General features: G+C 43.6%; 1 protein-coding gene across 3 annotated transcripts in view; it reads left to right on the top strand.

The window, feature by feature from the left end:
• Positions 1 to 220: 220 nt before the first annotated feature.
• LOC135196922 (meiosis-specific nuclear structural protein 1-like) overlaps positions 221 to 20946 on the top strand; it is a 508419-nt gene continuing 487693 nt past the window's right edge. For all 3 annotated transcript variants that reach the window (XM_064223758.1, XM_064223759.1, XM_064223757.1), the window contains exon 1: positions 221 to 367. In XM_064223758.1, the coding sequence (XP_064079828.1) occupies positions 330 to 367 (38 nt within the window). In that variant the 5' untranslated portion in view covers positions 221 to 329. The remainder of the gene's footprint in view (positions 368 to 20946) is intronic.

Raw genomic sequence — 20946 nt, forward strand, 5'->3', positions numbered from 1 at the left:
GGAATCACGGAAAAGGATAAGTAATTCATATCCTGATTCATACTGTGATAACAGGTAAGTCTTCAAGATATCTCGCATGCAACGGTAATTTTTAACTTTATTCATGGAGCTGAAAGAAAAAGAAGCTAGACAAATTGATGGGTTATTGTAGTGAAAAATAAAATTGCATACAGTTTATTATATGTTCTATTAGGAAATAATATGTTATTGATTCTTTTACAGGAGACAGTTTTAAAAGGATTGATGCTGATATTCCAGCTGCAGTCAGTATCTATCACAAAAAATTTGGAACAGGTCTACTTTAATATTGTGGCTGGAGCTGTCTCAAAATGGCAGATCGGTGGTATTGGAATGAGGCTGCTTTAAGGTAAGGTATCCTTGCTAATCACAGAACAGTTTGTAAGCTATTTTCAAATATGGGTTTTATATAAGAACTCTGTAATTTTGTACATGCAACTTCCCCGGCAGATACATACTTAGCTTATGTCTCTGACGTCCGACAGAAATTCGAATTTCGCGGCACACGCTGCAGGTAGGTCAGGTGATCTACCCCCCTGCCGCTGGGTGGCAGGAATAGGAACCATTCCCGTTCTAGAACCAGATTTTCTCTGTCGCGGTAGTGTCAACATATGTTGTTGCTACCTCCTGACTTGATTTTCGTTTTTCATCGCCATCGATCTTCTGGGCTGTCTTTTGCAGGGAAGTACTGGGTCTTTGGTTCGGCATACGCTTTTATTAACTTTTTAATGAATTTGGCTTCGAAATTTCGAAGAATATATGACGTGTAACTACCGAAATTTTCGGTAGACACTCACATAGTTTGCAAGAAAGGGAAATATTAATTTTGTTCATGAAACTTACCTGGCAGATATATATATAGCTGTATTTTCTGAAGTCCGACAGAATTTTAAAAACTTCCGACACACGCAGTGGTCGGCCAGGTGGTTAGTACCCATTCCCGCCGCTGGGAGGCGGGTATCAGGAACCATTCCCATTTTCTATTCATAATTTTTCTGTCGCCGGTGCTGAAAACACCTGTTTTCAGTACCTCCGTCTTAGGATTTTGGAAACTTCATTGCCGCTAAGTATCCTAATTGTCTTTTGATTTATTTACTTGGATTTGTGGGATTTGTGGCTAGGCATACGCTATCTTAAATTGATTTGAATTTGATTCATTTTTGCATAAAATATCTGAATCTAGTTAGGCTAGTTTCAGACGGGGTTGTCTGCAAAGATAGGGTGTGGCTACCGAAAGCTTCGGTAGATCCTCACTTGGTATGCACGAGGGCTATGGGTCTTGCTTCTCTTTGTTGAGATTTGTCATGTAAGGAGTGTGAGACTTTGTCTATTCCGTAAGGAAGACGTATGATTCGTATGTACGCAATTAATCAGTAAACATGTCTAATTCCGTAAGGAAGACGTATGATTCGTATGTACGCAATTAATCAGTAACAAAAGTCAGGGTAGTGAACCTGCTAACCTTCCTGTAGACTTTATTTTGCCTAACCCTGTAGTATGGCCTACGGGCTATGAATATGTCTACGAGAGGTGCTCGCTCTCCTTCATTGCTGTGAAGTGCTACTTCTGTTAATTGTTACTACTAACCCTGCAGTGTTGCCTTCGGGTACCCTAAGCAGTGTCTGTAGAGGAATTGCCCTTTCTCTGATACTCTTTCGATTCGTAACTTAGAATCGAAAGTGCTTGCTTTAGAGAGTAAAAGTGAAGTGCAGAAGTGCAGTGATACCCCTTGTGTAGTGGAGGGTGCGTCAGATCGGCCTCGTTTCGCCTCTGGGCCGGGACCTCTGCTTGGACTCCCAGGACCCGGGGAGGGAGCATGTCGAAAGCCTAAGGAGGGTTACAAGGAACCCCCACCGATCTGGCGTGCCTTCGCAGTTTCATGATGAAAATCCCCAGACTGCCAAAGTGCGTGCGCGTGCACGAATCCTGAAAGATTGCTTCTCGTCCTCCGAAGCGCCTCCCCATGCAGGGGTTGGAGCTTTCGGAAGGACTCGCGCCCTCTAAATAGAAGCTTTATAGAAGAGGACGCTTCACGTCCTCTCTCTCTCTCTCTCTCGTTATGCGTTTCAGTGAGAAGTAAGAAGGCGAACGTCGCCTGAACTCGTGTCCGTCTTTCCACCGAGAAATACGTAAAAGAAGTCATAGTAGCAGGAAGCTTTTGAGAGCGGACGCCCGGGACGCTCGGATGGACTCCAGGCGCGCGCGGGTGCAGGCCAAGCGCGCGCCAGTGGACGCCGAGCGCGCGCGGCCAGTGACGCCGAGCGCGCGCCAGTGGACGCCGAGCGCCGGCCAGTGACGCGACGCACGCCATGGACGCCGAGTGCACCAGCGCACGCCAGGTGTGTTCGCCTGGCTGAACGTTTCTGTTGAACTCTTCAAGCTCTTTAGTTCGTTTAGATATGGGCCTAAAGAATTTTTACCTCTACCTTCGGTGATACCTTCTACCTCACCTGCAAAGAATGTGAAGTAGGCAGTGCTTTTTCGGAGGAAGCTTAAAGTGAACAGACAACTTCTTCTTCGAAACCCCAGCAAGACATCGGGTTTCGTGAATTCAAGAGGTCTCTGTCAATTAATATTGCTTTTCGCGCATAGGTGGATGGAGTTAAGGAAAGCTCAAGGGAAGATCTCGTTTGCTCTACCGCAAGCTTTGCCATTCTGCCAATAAATTTAAGTTGCCACTCACCGCAGTCAAGACTTTGCGATAAGGCAGTTACGGGTTATGTAAGGCTCGATGTCCTGCACGTCAGGACTCTCAGCAACGTTCAGTAGGATTCTTGCAAAGGCACTCATCCAAAAGGACGCTCTTCAGGAAAGCGCAAGACAGGACTTCCTTTGCCATTACTACTGCCATAAATTTAAGCTTTAGCAGGCATTAGTTGTGATACGGGAGAGGAAGCTGGTTCGAGAGTTTCTTCCTCTTCCCAGGTTAATTTGCAAGCTTTTTAGCCCATCTGAAAGGGTTTTTCAGATGATATTTGATTTTTGTTAGTTTCTAGTCGGGACTACGTGCGCCAATTGAACATCGTCGTTCTACCAGCCGTATAAGGCCCTAGTCTCTTAACAGGATTCTTGAAACCCCTTCAACCGATTTGAGACCGGGAATCGGAAAAAATAAAAATTAAATGCTCGACTCCCTGGATTACGCTTTTGTGCAATTTCAGTGACTTTCCCCCATTGACAATATACTTTCGTTTTTGGTCAAGTAAGTGGGTAATCCCCTCATTGACAAATATCTCTTTGTCTCCCGTAAATAAATGGGTTAGTTCTCATTGACAAACATCTCATTAACTTGATATTGCGTAAGCGAATAAGCTCTTATTGACAAGATTCGGAAGAGCTCTCATTCGTCATTCGCAGAGACTCGTACAAGAAATAGACTTGTAGACTACGTCAATGAAGCTTATGTCCAATAAACAAGAAGCTTGAGCTGACTGCTTCGATTCTCTTAAGTTTGTTCATGAAACTTGCCTGTCAGATATATGTAGCTGTATTTCCGAATTCAGCTATATATAGTCTGCCAGGTAAGTATGAACAAACTTTATTGTGATATAATTTCATATTTTGCCTTGGCCGCGTTATTTTACTTCTGGTTGGTTCAAGTCATATTACGCTTGCTGTAGTTACCTCTTCGGATGGCAACCGAGACGTCTATTGTCTATTTTAAGGACATTTAATCGTTACTCCCTGCAGCCTTCCAGGAGTTTCCGATTTATCTTTTACCGTTGTATGGTAGTGTTCTGACGACACAAACGCATCTATATATTTAGCGTTTTCTGTTTCGCTTAAATATACCAGCTTGAGAGTCTTTCTGCTCAAAAAATAACGGACCCTATTTCTTCGTAGAATAGGGTAGCTGGCAACCCAGACATAAAGTTAAGAGACGACGTTCGTAAGCTGCTGGCTGCTGCTGTCACGCTGTGTCTGTCCTCAGTCCAACCGAGCCAGGTAACAGATCGTGCGCTGTCATGCGCAGTAGGTTACGTCTCTCTCTCCTGCGGATTGACTGACTAACCGTATCTCTGTGCTGACGGTTTTACGTCTCTCCTGCGGGATTGACTGACTAACTGTATCTCTGTCCTACAATCACGGACTTTAGCTAAGATTGAGGGGATTTCTTACGTGAATGAAATAAACGTTGCATTCGTTTGCTTACTATGTTCAATAGAGTTATCTCTTAATCCTTTCGGTGCTCGTTGTTACCGCACGGTATGGAACTACGAGTCTACCGCAACATTGCACTTTTATTTGCTCTCCTGCTTAGGCAAAGCGCAACCTTATTAGGGAAGTAAGCATACTCGGGAGGGAATGGATGAGCTTGCTGGGGACCATTTCCTTCCTGAAGAAGTTTGTTTCCCCGAATAGACTGCAATTCAGACACCACAGTTTTTTTTTTTTCTACGGGAAACTGAAATATTATTCTAGATCTAGGAATGATTCTGAACTCTCTCAGTGCGTCTATCACCTGAGGTTTGATAGAAAGAACGGTGCCGGACATCTGGCATAGTGGGTTTCATGATGTCCTGGATCTTAATCTGAAAGAAGCTAAAACGAGATTGCGGTTATAGTCCCTCCAGTCCTCGAAACGAGTTTACGAGAAAGAGCCTATTATAACAACAGGCGTAGAATGTAACGATCCTCTATAGGTTTGTTACAGGATTGCAAAAGTCCGTACGAATCGTCTCGATCGACCGGCAGCAACTATTCACTTCCGAGTGGAATCTTTCTTTAGAAGTAAGTTGAGAGTTGTGTAGACTTTAGGGACGCCCTTTCATTCTTCTCTTCGATATGTTGAGGACGAAGAGGCTTCTTCTCTGCTCCCTTATTCTCGATCCGGGATCGGTACCATTAAACGCCATCCTATGATATTGAGCGGTGGATGGATGTTTAGTCTCTTTTCCCCCTTTTTCAATCGCTTAGGAAATGTAATAAGAGGATTTATGACGTCACAGGGAGCGACAATGACGCTGATCGCCCCATGTTGGCCTCAGGATCCTGGATTCACAGAGGTACATACTTCCTAGTTCACTTTCCAAGGACCTTTTCCGAGAGAGTCGGTCTACTCTAACTCGAAAAGTACCTATAACCTCTCCGCTCTGAGTCTGACTACGTTCAGACTATCGAGATGTTGACAGGAATAGATTACCGTCTTTCCATTTCCGTCTGAAGAATGGATAAGCTGGCAGTCACAACTATTAAAGAATATGCAAATATGTTGTTGACGGCCTTTGGGCTCAGAGATTTGCGTCTGTCAAACAACAAAGCCCTTCTCGATCTTTGAGTTCTGTGGAATCTCGAAACTCGAATCAACCATCTTACACGCTCACCCCCAATCTACTTTTTGTCTCAACCCTGTTTTCTCGAGTCAGACACTCGTGGCGAGATCAGGCGACATATAGTAGCCCTGAGTTTCTTGTTGACGAAGTCGGTTGCGTTTATACACCCCGATGATCGTGTAACATGAGACCAGGTTGGACTGTCAGGCATTCTTCCCTTCGGACTGAATTGCCTTTTTGCTCCTCGCTCCTTTCTCCTGGCACCAGAAGCTCGAGTCAGGAGTTGATTCGCTGACGACGTTGGTTGCGTTGATACACCCCCAAGGTTTGCCTAGACTGAATCGCCCAGGCAGTCCAGAACACTCCTCCTTCAGCGAAGAATAAGTGGGCCTTATGGTCTCACAGGAGGGTACAGCCTTGCTGTTCCTTGATTCGTCTGACTGGTCAACTGGTCGGGCTCACCTGACTTTAGTACAGACGGACTGACTGTGCATGTCCAGATCGAAGCTTTCAATATGGAACTTAGACGTAGTCCTGAAGTTCTTGATGTCAAAGCATTCGAACCTCTCCTTCCTGTTAACTTCTTGCATGTGATCAGGAAGGCCTTCTTCTAACCACCCTAGATACGACAAAGAGGGTTAGTGAAATTTTAAGCCATCGTCACAAGTTTTGGCTTTAGAGAACACAAGGCGGTGTGCTCTCTAAGCCTTCCGTTGTGGCCTAAGAATGGAAAACCCGTTTTGTCCTTGGGCAGGAGCTTGGAAGCAAGGATGGCACAAGTTAGTGGGCAGGAGCCAGAGAGAGTCCTGTGCCCGGTCGGGTCTCTCAAGTTTTATCTACATAAAACTCAAGAAAGTCGAAGTCATTCGGGCAATCTGCAGTGTTCCGAAAAAGACCAGACTTGCCCATATCGAAGAACACCCTGGCTTAGTGTTAAGGAGGAGTTCTTTCAAAAATGCTCCTTCATTGTGTTTGCACAAAGATTTGAAATCTTTTTATCTGAATGCTCACGAGGTGAGGGGCGCGGCCTCGGAAGCATTTCAAGCTTTCAACAGCATGGCACTCAGCAACATCCTGAGTCCCATGTTTTAGCGAAGCAACTCTGTGTTCACTTCACACTCCCTGCGAGATGTGAAGATGGCATATGAGATCTTGCTGCTCGCTAGGGCCATACGTGTCTGCAGACACAATCTTGGGGGCAAGAAGTACCACTCATCCTATCCTGTAGAAAATGGTTAGGAAGAGCTCTTAATTTAGTTGTTGAGTCGCCGACAACGGCGACTTCTTAACTCTTAAGCCTTAGTTAAAACACCTTAACTAACTTTGGCTAGGTTGGTCAGGTGGATATATATATATATATATATATATATATATATATATATATATATATATATATATATATGATATATATATATAATATATATATATATATTTTATTTTATTCTTAGCCCTCATGGTATGGTCAATAGGTCTAGTCACGTCGTGGTCTCGCCGCCCCTGTTGACAGATCATCTGGATGTGCACCAGCTATACTAGGTCTCTTGACTTCGCTGGCAGAAAACTCTAGTAGCACAAGCAGACTTATGTGGCAGTAACCACGAAGCCAGCTATGCTAACAGGTGGAACCAAGATGTAAATCATCTGCATGCATTTGTTTCCCAAAATCCTTCTATTCTGTCCCTTCCCACCTCCAAAGGTGGGATTCAGCTATATATATATCTGTCAGGTAAGTTTCATGAACAAATGATATTGTTATGATACAGTAAAGTTTTGTTCTATTACCTGCATGGCAGATATATAATCAAGTACCCACCCACCTCCCCTCAGGGAACAGTGGAAATAAAAATTATGAATAGAAAATGGGAATGGTTCCTGATACCCGCCTCCCAGCCGGCGGGAATGGGTACTAACCACCTGGGCCGACCACTGCGTGTGTCCGGAAGTTTTTTAAAATTCTGCGGACTTCAGAAAATACAGCTATAAAGATATCTACCACGGTAAGTATGAACAAAACTTTATTGTATCATAACAATATCATATTTATTCATTAATACGTGTAATAACTGTTAGAATTGATTGAGGAAATATACTGACTTCCTACTTTAGGGAGTCAGTAAAGCATGTAACTAGATACGTTTCTTTTCAAAAGTTTTTTGGAAACTCGTACTAACGAGCAATTAGAGTATTAACAGTACTAGTAGTGTTGCATCCTCATCACCACCTTACTTCGCAGAAACTTCAAATTCATAATTGCAATTTGAAGACAAGGTATATGTTTTGATGATCTAGCGCGTTCTCTGAAAACTAAGAGAACACTGAGCAAGAGCCAGCCAGGAACTGAGGAAGCCGCGTGGTTTCCAGCAAGCTAGCGTGGAGCCACGCTTCCAACAAGCCAGCAGCGAGCCGCGTTCCAGAAAACAGACTAGCGCGAGCCACGTTCCTACAACCAAAACGCGGAGCCGAGTTTTTAGCAAACTGAGCGCGAGCCGCGTTCTAGAAAATTTTTTCTTGGCGCAAGGCGCCTTCAAAGAGACGAAGCGCCAGCCTGGCGCAAATTGCGCCAGAAAAACAGACGGCTAGAGCAAGGAGCCCTTATAGTACAGTGGCAATCAGAACGATCCTTCCATTGAACGTTTCCGGGCAAGAGGCTCTTTCTAAAAGGGGTTAGTAGGCGCATTAGAACTATCAGGGCGCACGGGACCTTCCACCGCAATGCGAAACGTTCCAGTGGAGACAAGTATCCTTTCGAGCGTGCGGAACCATTCCAGGCGCTGGCGGTAACTATCCAGGCGCAAGGAGCCAGAGGCCAGCCAAGATTCCAAATCTTCTTATGAGAGAGAGGTCATCGCGAGGCTCCTCTTTGAGTTTTAACTTTAGCAACTTTCCCCTGGCAAAGGTGCAAGATGTCGCCACAGGCGGCCGTCGCGTTGTCAGAAGGATTCTGATACTAAGAGAAGCCATTTTTTCATTATTCAGAAGACTCCTGTGTTTGGCAGTTCCTCTCCAATGCGGACACTCTCTCCTTCATTCATGCTCTTCCCTCGTTATGAAGAGGCCAAGAGCTTTGGGAGTGTTTTCTTATAAGAATCTCATCGACGTTTGGGTATGATGGCGGATAGAAAATATCTACTTCCTTCCGTAAACACTACAGATGAACAGGAATTCTGTCTCTTGCGCGATTTATGAGGAAATCACGAAGATTTAAGAGTTCCCCCCCCTGGATTAACTTCCTTCCTTAAGGAGATATATATCTCTTTCTATCGTTCTATTAACGAAAAGAACGAAGACAGTTAAAAATTTTTCCTTTCTCTATCTGCCTCGGCAGGGAAAGAAGGTAGTAGAGTATCTGCGTATGAGAATATGATACGGCGGAAATCACACATACCGTAGTTACTTCTTTGCAGAGCAACTCAATTACCAGTACCTTCCAGGAATTTCCTAGGAAGGACTACGCTTTAAAGGGATTGTTAAGACAAAACCTACTTAGCTCTAGATTTATCGAAGTCTTGTTTCGCTTAAATATGCATTAATAAGAACTTCCTGAAGTTCGATAATAATTTTATAAGATTCCTTTATTTAATGGTGGAGTAGCTGGCAACTCTGGAAGAGTAAGGCCAGACGGCTAACGGAGACTGCTATCGCGCCTTAGAGACCAACGCAGTAACATGTAGGTGCGGTCATGAGTGGTTGGTTACATGTCTCTCTCCTGCGGGATGGAATAACTAACCGTGTCTCTCCCTACAATCGCGGTTTTAGCCTCGGATTGAGGGGATAGTTACGCATACATAAATAAAATATTGTCTGCCTTTTGCTAAGAAGCTTTCAATAAGAAAGATATTACAACATCTCAATGCTGTTTACCGTAGGTAACATTATTAAAGGATTCTAACGCAGCGGAACTCCTATATTATATGATGCTCTCATGCTTACGAAAGCATGGCTTATTAGAGTACATGCTTAGTGAGAAGATGAATGTAGTAGAAGAGAATTCACTTTAAGACTACGGTATGGTCAAGTCTTATGCACATACCGAGGTTAACTACAGAATTCCTAGTATCCTTACAAGGTTTTCCTAGATTAATGCTGTTTACCACAATGTGACAGTATTATAAAGGATTCTAATACGGCAGAGCACGATATAATATAATTCTCTCATCCTTTCGAGAAACGCACACAACCTTTTAGAATCGGATATTGCTCAAGAGAAGATGGGTGAGTCGGATGGGAAACATTCTCTTAGTGGCAAGAAGTTGTTTTCCCTGAATGGACTGTACTACGTATATAAAAGTTTTTTCCTACTAAGAACGGAATTAACACGTGAAGGATGTCGGTACCATAAAGGCACAGATGTTCTGGCACATAACCTTAAAAGAAACTAGAAGGAAGCGCCAGCCTGGCGCAAAGCGTCAGAAGCGCCAGCCTGGCGTAAATTGCGCCAGAAGCGCCAACCTGGCGCAATGCGCCAGAAGCGCCATCCAAGATAATTTCTCGTTTTAGCGAGTTATTAACCTAAGAGTCCAGTAGTGGTTGGTTGGTGTTTGCTTCTCACCTCGGTTGGTTGCGGGTTCGATTCTCGGCCATTACTTGAGGAGTGAGAGATGTGGATTTCTGGTGATAGAAGTTCACTCTCGACGTGGTCGGAAGTCACGTAAAAACACCATACAAACAAACAAACAAACCAGTAGCCTCTCGGAGGCTCGGTAACGGCAAGATTCGTTCCTGATTTCGTTACTCCCATTTAATCGGAAAGGGGGTTCGCTTACAAGGAATGATGCAAATGATTTATTTATCACCTTAGGGCCAATTCGCCAACGACTCTCTTAATTATCGCAAAGAGCAGCGAGAATCTCTTTTCTTTTCGCCCCTGTTCGCGTTAACAAAAGAGAACCTATTTGGGAACAGACACGGAACGTAACGATCCTTAAGAGGTTCGATGCAAGATTTTGCATGTCCGTGAGAACCTTCTCGATCGAAGATAATAAACTGTTAACCGTATGTCTAACATTTATTCAAAAGAGTTTTGAGAACCTGCGGAAAGTCTTCTTCATAGATCTCTTCGCAAGGTAGAAGACGAACAGGCTTCATATAGACTGCTTCCTTTTCTCGAACCAAGAGAGGTAGCAATATACGACATCTTTAATTTAAAGAAGGGGAATAAACTTTAGTCTTTTTTCCCCTAGTTATAAATTCTTAACAGATATTAAGATAAATGGGCGTCAAAGGAAGAGAGGATGAATGCCTCATTTTGGCCTTAGAGAGGTTGGATTCACAGAAGTCACGTTCTTCTCACAGCATGTTTCGTAAGGCTTTTCCAAGAGTATCTGGATATTCTATCAGAATCTATTATAAATAGAACTGAAAAACCTCTCCACTCTGAGTTTGTCCGCGTGCAGACTGACCAGAAGTGGACATGAATGAGAGGATTTTTCAAGGTAAATGACAATAGTCATGGCTAAGACATAGAATTGCTGCAGATCGTGCTAGATGGAATGAGGAAACTGTCCTCTTCCGATACCTCTGTGAACCACATAGCGAGGTTCTTTCTTCACTTTCAGAGGGAAGAATCACCTAGGTATATATCTGCTATCAAAGAACGCAGTAAAAGGCTATACTCTGTCTCTACAAGGGGAATTAGAGATAACAGAAGATTAAGATCTTCGGGATCTTATACGATACCGCAATACGACAAGAGTAGGATATATGTACTTCGAATGGGAGCTTTTTGTGCCACAGATTCCGTGTTCCGACAAAATGGAACTGCTCCTCATCAAACTTCTTTGAGAAAGTTTAAGAAGGAATTCTTTGTTTCTCTTAGCCCTAAACGACCAAGAAGACAAGTGAATTTTTTGTGCATTGGAATCTCGCATCAGATTCAATGGAGACTCGGCAATGGGTTCTTGCCAGCATAGTATGTCTGGCAAAAGAACTAAAACCCTCTATTCCTGACGCAACGCTTTCAGATAGAAGTTTCGTTGCCCAGGCAGGGTACTTACTTTTTTATCTACAGAAGAAGAGATGGTTTAAACGCTTGCCTACAGAGTCTTCGGGGTGCGATGAGGGCTCGAAATGCTTCCCAAAAGGTATTCAGAAGGATACAATAAGAGCTAGAAATCAGGGTTCCGCCCAATTTCAGCTCGGCAGTCTCCTTCGACTTCCAGACTCCTTCCCTTCCTTCGGGCAAGGATAGGGAAGATTTCTGCAACGAGGAACCTCATCAACATGTAAGAAGAGATCTCGTTAGCAAAGGAAGTATTCACGAAGGATCTCCTCGGAGGAAGACTCTTCTCTCTCGTATGTTAGATATCCTGTCGTCTACTGGATGTAGCTGACTACAATCACCTCCCCTTGCCAGGGGCCAAAAGCTCAAAGGGGAAGAATTTCTTCCACCCTTCTCCAGTCTCCTGATAGACTATGTGGTTGTTCAGGACTCTTGGACAATGTAGCGCCAGCCAGGCGCCAAATGCCAATACAGGCGAAAAACGCCAGAGGCGGACAGTTCCAAGGAACTCTGTCATGGTCGGATACTGAGAAGGAGCGGGCCTCCAACCTGGCGCAAATGCGCCAGAGGCGAACAAATCGGACAGATATAAGAGTGTCCGATGTGGACATCGCCAGACAGCCTAGAGACTCTTCCAAGCTCGAAGCTCCAGCAAGTGTGGAGGAGCCAAGCCAGGCGCGAGGCGCCAGCCAGGCTCTAGGAGCCAGCCAGGCTCTAGAAGCCAGCCAGGCTCTAGAAGCCAGCCAGGCGCCATCCAGGTGCCAGGCTCCTTCAAGGCTAGGCTCCAGTCAGGATTGAGGATCCATCCAGGCGCAAGGCTCCTTCCAGTAAAGAGAAACCTAAAGCTCTGTCATGTAAGAGGGCTAGTCCCCATTGATATGATACAGGTAAGGCTCTGCCATGTAAGTGGGTCAGCCCCCATTGGCACGATCCGAGAAGGCTCTGTCGTGTAAGCGGGCTAGCCCCCATTGACATGATCCAGAAGGGTTTGTCAGTCATAGGTCCCCCTACCTGCTGAAACTCTTGAGGCATGCAGACTCATAGACAGTAATCATGAAGTCTTCTGCCAAGCTCCAGGCGCAAGGCGCCAGCCAGACGCAAGGCTCCAGCCAAGCGCGAGGCGCTAGCCAGGAGGGAGGCGCCATCCAGGCGTGAGGCTCCAGCCAGGCTCTAGGCGCCATTCAGGCGCAAGGCTCCAGCCAGGCGCGAGGCGCTAGACAGGCGTTAGGCGCCTGCCAAGCACGAAGCGCTAGCCAGGCTCCAGGCTTCACCCAGAAGAGATCTATATCAAAGAATGCCCTGGCCTTCTTTGAGACAATGTGATCTCCTAAGCACTTGACAATTGCATTGATGATTCCTTCAAACAGCTGAGAATTAAAAGCGCATGAAGTGTGAGCTTTTCCGAATTCTTGTTCTTTCCTTAACAATGTCATAAGGACATATTAGCTGTCACATACGGGAGATGCAACTCTGTGTTGACTTCCCATATCCGAAGGATGTCAAGATAACCTACGAGAGATCCTTCTCTCTTGGTTGATACGTGTCTGCGGATACAGTGCTGGGATAGGGAGACGATACTGATCCTTAACTAGTGAGTTAAATTTTATTTAACGTGTTTTTTCTTTGGGTTGTTTGAAAGGAGTTTGGGGATAACTCTTTTCAACTTAAGCACTAACCCTCGTGTTAGGATCAGGTGATCGGGATCGGTGTTGTGCTCCTTAATTATGCCACTAGGCATAGGCATATTGTCATGTAAGAGGCTCTGTCGAGTAAATGGATAAGACCCCATCGACAGACCCACAAGAACTCTTAGCCATAGGTCACATCCTCGCTGAGGCTCTTGAGGCGAAGCAGATTCCTAGGCATTAGCCATGGAATCTTCCGCCTGAACAAGTAGGAACCAAGGTTTTATTTATTTATTACCTACAACGTATGTTGTTTACCTGTCTATTCAGTAAATAGTTGTCTCTTACCCACCACCAAGGGTGTCAATCAGCTAAGTATGTATCTGCCGGGGAAGTTGCATGTACAAAAATGATATTGTTAGAATACAATAAAGTTTTGTACATACTTACCCGGCAGATATATACTTAGCTTATGTCTCTGACGTCCGACAGAAATTCGAATTTCGCGGCACACGCTGCAGGTAGGTCAGGTGATCTACCCCCCTGCCGCTGGGTGGCAAGAATAGGAACCATTCCCATTCTAGAACCAGATTTTCTCTTCCACCTGTCTCCTGAGGGGAGGCTGGGTGGGCCATTCATCGTATATATCTGCCGGGTAAGTATGTACAAAACTTTATTGTATTCTAACAATATCATATTTCAAGAGCTGTTTTGTCAGTTAACCTGTATTTAAGACCAAAGTATCACATACCATTATATATGATCATAGTCCAAGCACATATCCTGACACAGTTATGTATATTCTTTTTGGTTCCTTATGTACCACCAAGCTAAATTGGGTATCCTCCATTGTGATACTGGACATTTGAGTGGAGAATTTAAGTTGGAAAGATTTTGAATTGTAGTAGGGCAGGAAAGCACAGAGAATTGTGAACACAGTACTAATGAATAGGTTTGCTATATTGTAGTTATATATCACATATCTCAGACTTTGGAACCCACATGTTTTATGTTCATGGTGATTTCCTATCCATTACTTATTTCATTATAGAGGATTTTTTGTAATAGAGGTAGTAAAGACCTGCAATAAATGGTATTATGAGCTTTATATTTTTAGTATTCATCTAAGTAACTTAACAAGTAATTACATAGCTAATGTTTCAACTCATGCAGCAGCTTAAATGATGAAATTCGTGGTAGTGCTTCTATTGGTTTAGTGTAAGTTAATAGCCCCACCCACTTTCAGGGAAGAATAGTACAACACAGCTGAAAAGCTCAATTTGTTTCTGCCGGTTAATGACTGAACTTCAGTTGTATGAGCAGCTTAATTTTGGATTTTTATGTATGCAGCTTACCAAGTATGTCCACGCACTATTGGGGGAGAGAGGAACCAACACTGCACGAAATTCAATTGTTTCTAACGGCTGGTGTTGTTAACACAGTTTAGCAGCAACAGAACTTTTGGAATTGCTTTGCTGTCACTTAAATATTGGTAGCCATTTTGGTGACATTGAGCTATTTAGGAATTCATATAAATAGTTAAATTTTGCTTCTAAATTAGTCTCTTAGTATTGTGTTAATCTGCAGACAGGTTCGCAATCATTTATTCTGCTACCTTTGACTAAGTGAGGTAAAGCTTTTAACTGTGGCACCCAGCTAAAAAGATATGCCAAGAAGAGTGTCACGATATATGTTATAAATGTAGCAGGAAATCATTTTGTTTACACGTGCAATGATCAAATAACACTTTGTGAAGAAATATACGTGTGGGTTATACAAGCGAACTTTTGCCGCTGCACGAGAACAGGCAATTGCCTTTAGGAGCAAATGTTACAATTATACTCTCATCGTCTAAAGTAACTTACTTTGAATTATAATTGTAAACGCTGATGAGAAGTGAGAAAATAAACAAGTAATCCTCCTCCTGAAAAGCAATTGGGACGATTGGTCATTAGGTAAAAAAGAAATGACTAATTTTGCAAAGGGCAGGAATTATCCGATATGCGGGGCAATAACCCCAAAAAATGTGTCTCTGGGATTCACTTAGTTTTGATTGTAATAACTTGGACCTTCTTTAGTTTGTCAGGAATTGTCAACTGAAAACTTAAACTTGTTGCCTTCTGAACCTTCCCCATCACCTGTTAATCCCAGTCCTAATCTTGGCTCTCTTACACCTGTAACCAGTGCTGTTGCCAGCCTAAAAGCAAGAGTAGATAAAAAATTTTCAATTATGCTTCAAGGAATGGAAAAATTAGGAGCGTCTGTTAAATCCCTTATGGACAAGGTAAGTGGTGAAGTGAGTGCCAGTGCTAGTGCTGTGGAAGAGGTGGCTGTTTGTCCTGCTGATTCTCCTAGGCAAAGGTCCCTGTTAGCTCCCCAGAACCTGGGAGGCGGCATACTGGTACCCCAAGGGAGGTCCCGTTGATAAGTCCCAGGTTGCAACAGAGCTCCATTGGAAAACCGTCTCAAAGGAAGTGCGTCTTTCCTCTAGTGCTGCGTCCCCAACCAGTGGTCCATGAGTAAATTTTGATGGTCCGCAGAAAAATTGGGACATTATTTAAATTTTTATGTTTTCTTAATCCTCTTCAAGCAACCCTGATACAAATTGCACAGAGGACAGAGAGCCCAGTGTTGCCAATTTAGCATTTTAATGCTAGATTTAGCATTTTAAGGCCATTTAGCATTAAAAATTTGGAGCCAGCATTTAGCAGAAAAATACATTAACTGATGTAACAACATTATTAATTACAATAAATTAAACATTATAAATATGCATTTACCCTAATGTAGTACAGTAATACCCTGAGATACAAGCAGCCCAACATACAAATTTTTTTAGATATACTCTGCAACTCCGTCCATATTTTTGTCTGAAATACAAATGGAATTCTGAGATACAAGTGCTTTGGGAGGCTGCCACTAGTTGGCGCGCACTGGTCCAGCATCAGCGTTGCCAGCGTCTCATTCATTCTCATGTGTTACCTGCAGAATCAATTTGGATCTTGTGTGCTGTACTTGTTTTTTTGCATAATTTTTGCATTTTTTACTTAACTTTTTTGTGTGCCATGACGAGGCCAAAGAAAGTGAGTATAAAGGACAGTGGTGAGAAGAGAATGATGTTGATAGAAGTAAAGTAAGAAATAATAGAAAAACATGAGTATGGTGTACGAGTGGTTGAACTGGCAAGGCTATACAACAGCAGTACCTCTACAATCTGTACCATCTTTAAACAAAAGGATGCCATCAAAAGTGCAACACCAGCGAAAGAAACTACAATTCTGACCCAATTAGGGACAAATATCCATGAAGAAATGGAGAAACTTCTGCTGGTGTGGGTGAAAGAGGAGCTGGTAGGAGATACAGTGACGGAGAAGTTGGGGGCAGACAAGAGCCCCACCAGCTCCTGAGCGCCCATTGGCGACACAATTTTCTCGAGCGCCAAAGCACCCATTGGCGCCCAAAAGTTCGTTGGCTCCCAAGCGTCCATTAACGCCCGATCATCCATCGGTGCTCAAGCATCCATTGGCTGCCAAGCATCCATTGGCGCCCATTATCGCCCGAATGTCCATTGCACCAAAGCGTCCATTAGCCCCCGAACATCCATCGGTGCCCAAGCTGCCACAAGTGTCCAAGCAGCCAGGTGCATAACCAGATCAGTATGAGGTTTATAGACAACCTTTGTCAACAGTTACACCTTCTGTCTTACCGACAGGGTCACAGGCTATGGCTGCTTCTGATCATTCGTTTACAGCCATTCAGAACAAGTTGGACACCATCTTGGGTTTTATACAGTCTTCTGTGCCTCCTGTCCAACCTCAAGAGAACTTGTCATTGATTCCATCAGCCAATTAAGAAGAATATAAGGAGTTCTCTCTGATGGTCTACAAATTGCTACTGTTTTACTTCGTAGGGAATTTTTCTGATTCTTTCTCGCCAGTGGCTTCCACTTCACGAGAGTCTTCCTACATGAGGACAACCAAGAGGACTCGTCTAAGTTGCTCAAATTAGTGTTTTCTTTTTCAGCACAAAAGGCCTTGAAAGAGGTTAACCCATGGCTTGAGGAGAAGAGGCAATGTGAACTTCATTTATGTTATGGGACCGGAGAAACTCTCTCTTTGGGTGTATCTGCCTCCACCCAGAGAGACTTTTCTGGACTTACTGACTCGGCTAGAAGATCTGCTTTTAATTAAGCCAAGAAAATATTTTCGGCTTCATAGTAGATCATCTCATCAAAAGTACCTTTGAGTTTTTGAGATGATAAGTTTCCTTGAATGGACAGTAGGAGTAGGAGCCTTGGGCCGTAATATCAAAGGTTGTACAATGATGAATGAGGATTTGTTTGCGAACATTTCGGGAGTTATCTCCTGCCTACACAAAGGCATCAGAGACGGATCCTTGGAACTAGCCTCTCTTTTCACCTTAGGCATTCTAAGGAAGAGAGAACTTTGGTGTTCTTTCACCTCCAAAGGATTATCTCACACTCAAAATTCTGCCTTGCTTTATTTCCCTCTGGACAGAAAGCACCTTTTCCCAGAGGATATTGTAGTTCAAATTTCTTCAGCGCTGCAGAAGAAGGCAACACAAGAACTTCTCGTGCAATCTACTAAACACCCTCGAGACTCTATTCCCAATGCACGTCCTTCGCCTGCCATGTGTGCTAAATTTACCCTTTTGGGGCAGGGGATTTGCTAGATATTTCCCTAGAGCGAGGGGTAGGGTATGCTTCATCCCAAGATCCATCAAAAAGTCCTCAACCAAATCTCTGCTCGAATATAATGTCAGTTCTTCGTGCACCTGTAGGAGCAAGACTTCAACAGTTTTGGAGAAACTGGGAAGCAAGAGGAGCAGAATCTTGGATTATAGAGGTCTTAAGAGAAGGCTATGATATTCCGTTCAAGAACAAGCCTCCCTTATCAAGCTCTCTGATAGTTTTGAGAGCCTACTCAGAAGATTCAGAAAGATTCATCGCCCTTTCAGGAGAGGTTTCGTCACTCTTGCAGAAAAAAGCAATAGTTAGTAGAAGACCCACTAACTCCTGGATTTTACAATTTACTATTTGTAGTGCCCAAGTCATTGGGGGGCTGGAGGCTTGTGTTGGACGTAAGCACTCTGAACCAGTTTGTGCAGAAGACAAAGTTCAAGATGGAGACAAATCAAACAGTCCTATCATCAATCCATCAGGGGGAATGGATGATTTCCATCGATATGGAAGATGCCTACTTTCATATTCCAATTCACCAGAACTCTAAGAAATTTCTTCGGTTTGTCTTCAAGAACAAAGTCTATCAATTCAGAGTGCTGTCTTCACTCGAGTCTTAGCTGCGAAATGGTTACATCTAATCGGGATAAGAGTATCCCTGTACTTAGAAGATTGGCTTCTTCGGTCACAAACAGAGGGAAAGTGCACAGAGGACCTGCAGAAAACTCTGTCATTAGCTCAGGAATTAGGACTGCTAATATACCGGTGAAAGTCGCAGTTACTCCCACGTCAGGAGCTAGTCTATTTGGGGATGAGGATAGACTCAATGAGTTTTCGGGCTTTTCCATCCCACAAAGAGTGGAGTTGTGCTTCCAGAAAGTGGAATGATTTCTAGCCCTTCAGAAATGCTCAGCGAAGGAATGGATGAGTCTATTGGGCATGCTATCCTCAATAGAACAGTTCGTGTCGCTGGGGAGACTGCATATGAGGAGTCTACAGTTCTTCCTCAGGGCAAACTGGAACAGAAAGAAATTTCTGGACTCTTTTGTGTTCCAAATCACAAAAGAGATAAAGGAGGACCTGCAGTGGTAGAGGTCAAAAGACACTTTTAAAAGGGAAGTCTGTTCTACTGCTGAGCCCCAACCTAGTGTTATTTTCTGATATGTCAGATCAAGGGTGGGGAGCGATATTAGGGAACAAGGAAGTGTCAGGACTTGGAATATGCAGCAGAAATAATGGCATATCAATTGGAAGGAATTGACTGCCATCCACTGTAGGTAATTAGAATTTGCGGACGAGGTCCAAAACAAAGTAGTGGCGGTCCATTCTGACAGTATGACAGCACTCTCGTGCATAAGAAAACAAGGAGGAACCCACTCGTTTTCTCTGCAAAACGGCAAGAATCCTGTTTTTATGGGCGAAACTAAACTAGATTGGTAACAAGGTTCATTCAGGGGAAACACAATGTACTCGTGGACGAACGTAAGCTGCTGAAAGCAGGTCTCCTTCTCACAGAATGGCTGATGAATCCATTGGTGTGCCTCGATCTTTGAAAACTTTGGGGCAAACCAGTGCTAGATCTGCTTGCCACAGCAAAAAACCATCATCTCCCTCTTTACTGTTCGCCAGCCCCAGACCCGAAAGCATGGGCGATGGATGCTATGCTTTTGGACTGGTCGAACAAAGATTTGTATGCATTGCCTCCATTCAGGATGGTGAGAGAAGTTGTCAACAAATTCAGGTCTCACCACAACATCTTGATGACCCTCATTGCTCCATTCTGGTCAGCACAAGAATAGTTTCCAAGATCTACCAGATCTTCTGGTGGATTGGCCAAGGTTACTTCCACAGACTACTGGTCTACTGAGACAGCCCCACTTCAGGAGGTTCCATCAAGGGCTGTTCACTCTGTCCCTGACCCTTTCAAACTGTCCGACAACTCTTACGAGTAAAAGGTTTTTCAAACCAAGCTGCGAAAGCTATTGCTCAATGCAGAAGAAAATCTTCAAGTGATGTGTACCAGCAAAGTGGACAGTTTTTAGATCCTGGTGTAAGAAACATAACATTTTGTCTTCTAGGACATCTGTAACAGAAATAGTGGATTTCCTGTTACATTTAAGGACAGCTAGGAATCTGTGAACCTCAACTATCAGAGAATATAAAGCAATGTTGGGATCGGTCTTCAAACAGAGGATTGGATGAGTTGACAAATAAAGATCTTTTGGATCTCATTAAATCCTTTGATACAAAATAGCCTTAAGGTTCGAAGATCCTATCTTGGAACCTAGATGTAGTCCTTAAATGGGTACTGGAACCTCTTTTTGAGCCATTGTGCAATTCGAGAGATTTGATGAGAAAGGCCCTATTCCTGGTAGCTTTGTCTACAGCAAAAAGGGTGAGTGAACTAAGCTCCATGGACAAGAAAGTAGGATTTACTCAAGGTATTGCTGTATGCGCATTAACCTTGGGGTTTTCAGCGAAAAATGAAACTCCTAAGCCGTGGCCTTGTTCTTTCATTGTTGAAAAATTGATGGACTTAGTAGGACTGGAAGAAGAAGAGGTTACTGTGTCTAGTTAGAGCTCTAAAATGTTATCTACATAGGAGAGAAAAATTATGGGCTTGTCCAATCATTTATGGTGCTCTGTAAAGAATTCTTCTAGCCCGATGTCTAAAACGCCAGGAGAAAAAGATTTTAATACGTACACTAAAAGTGAAAGCTCATGAGGTGATAGCAGTGGCTACATCACTTTCCTTTAAACATACCTCTCTTTGGATTCGATTATACAAGCAACATATTGGAAATGCAAATCAGTGTTTGCCTCTCATTACCTGTGAGAAATCCAAAACAGTTTATGAAAATTGCAGTACCCTGGACCCGTATTTAGTGGCTGGCACAGTGTTGGGTAAGGGTGTGTTGGAAGTCATTCCCTCCTATTCTAGTCTCTTTGCCTTGAATAAGCTTCGCCTTGAATAAAGTTGATGAGTTTTAGGGGGAGCCTGAAGGTACTATTGGTGTACTAGGAGTACCCTTTAGTCAAGTTTATAGTTAGGTATGATTTTTATTGTACTTTTGGAGGTGATATGCTTTACTCTGGTAAACTTGATATTGTATGGTACTGCACCCTGGGCAGGGGCATCTTTCAGTTGACCATGCTAGCCACAGTCTATTCCTTAGCTGCATGGATCCCACTAAGTAGAGGACAACTCCTGGCTATACCGCCACGTGTCTATGAGTTAAGATGAGTGTCTTCCAGAAGCAGTAATCATCTGTTCAGCTCTCTTAACAGGTAGGAACCAACACACATTCTCGTGGATGCCAGCACTAAGTACAT

Source organism: Macrobrachium nipponense, chromosome 18 (genome assembly GCF_015104395.2).
Source record: "Macrobrachium nipponense isolate FS-2020 chromosome 18, ASM1510439v2, whole genome shotgun sequence".
In the NCBI taxonomy this organism is placed as follows: domain Eukaryota; kingdom Metazoa; phylum Arthropoda; class Malacostraca; order Decapoda; family Palaemonidae; genus Macrobrachium; species Macrobrachium nipponense.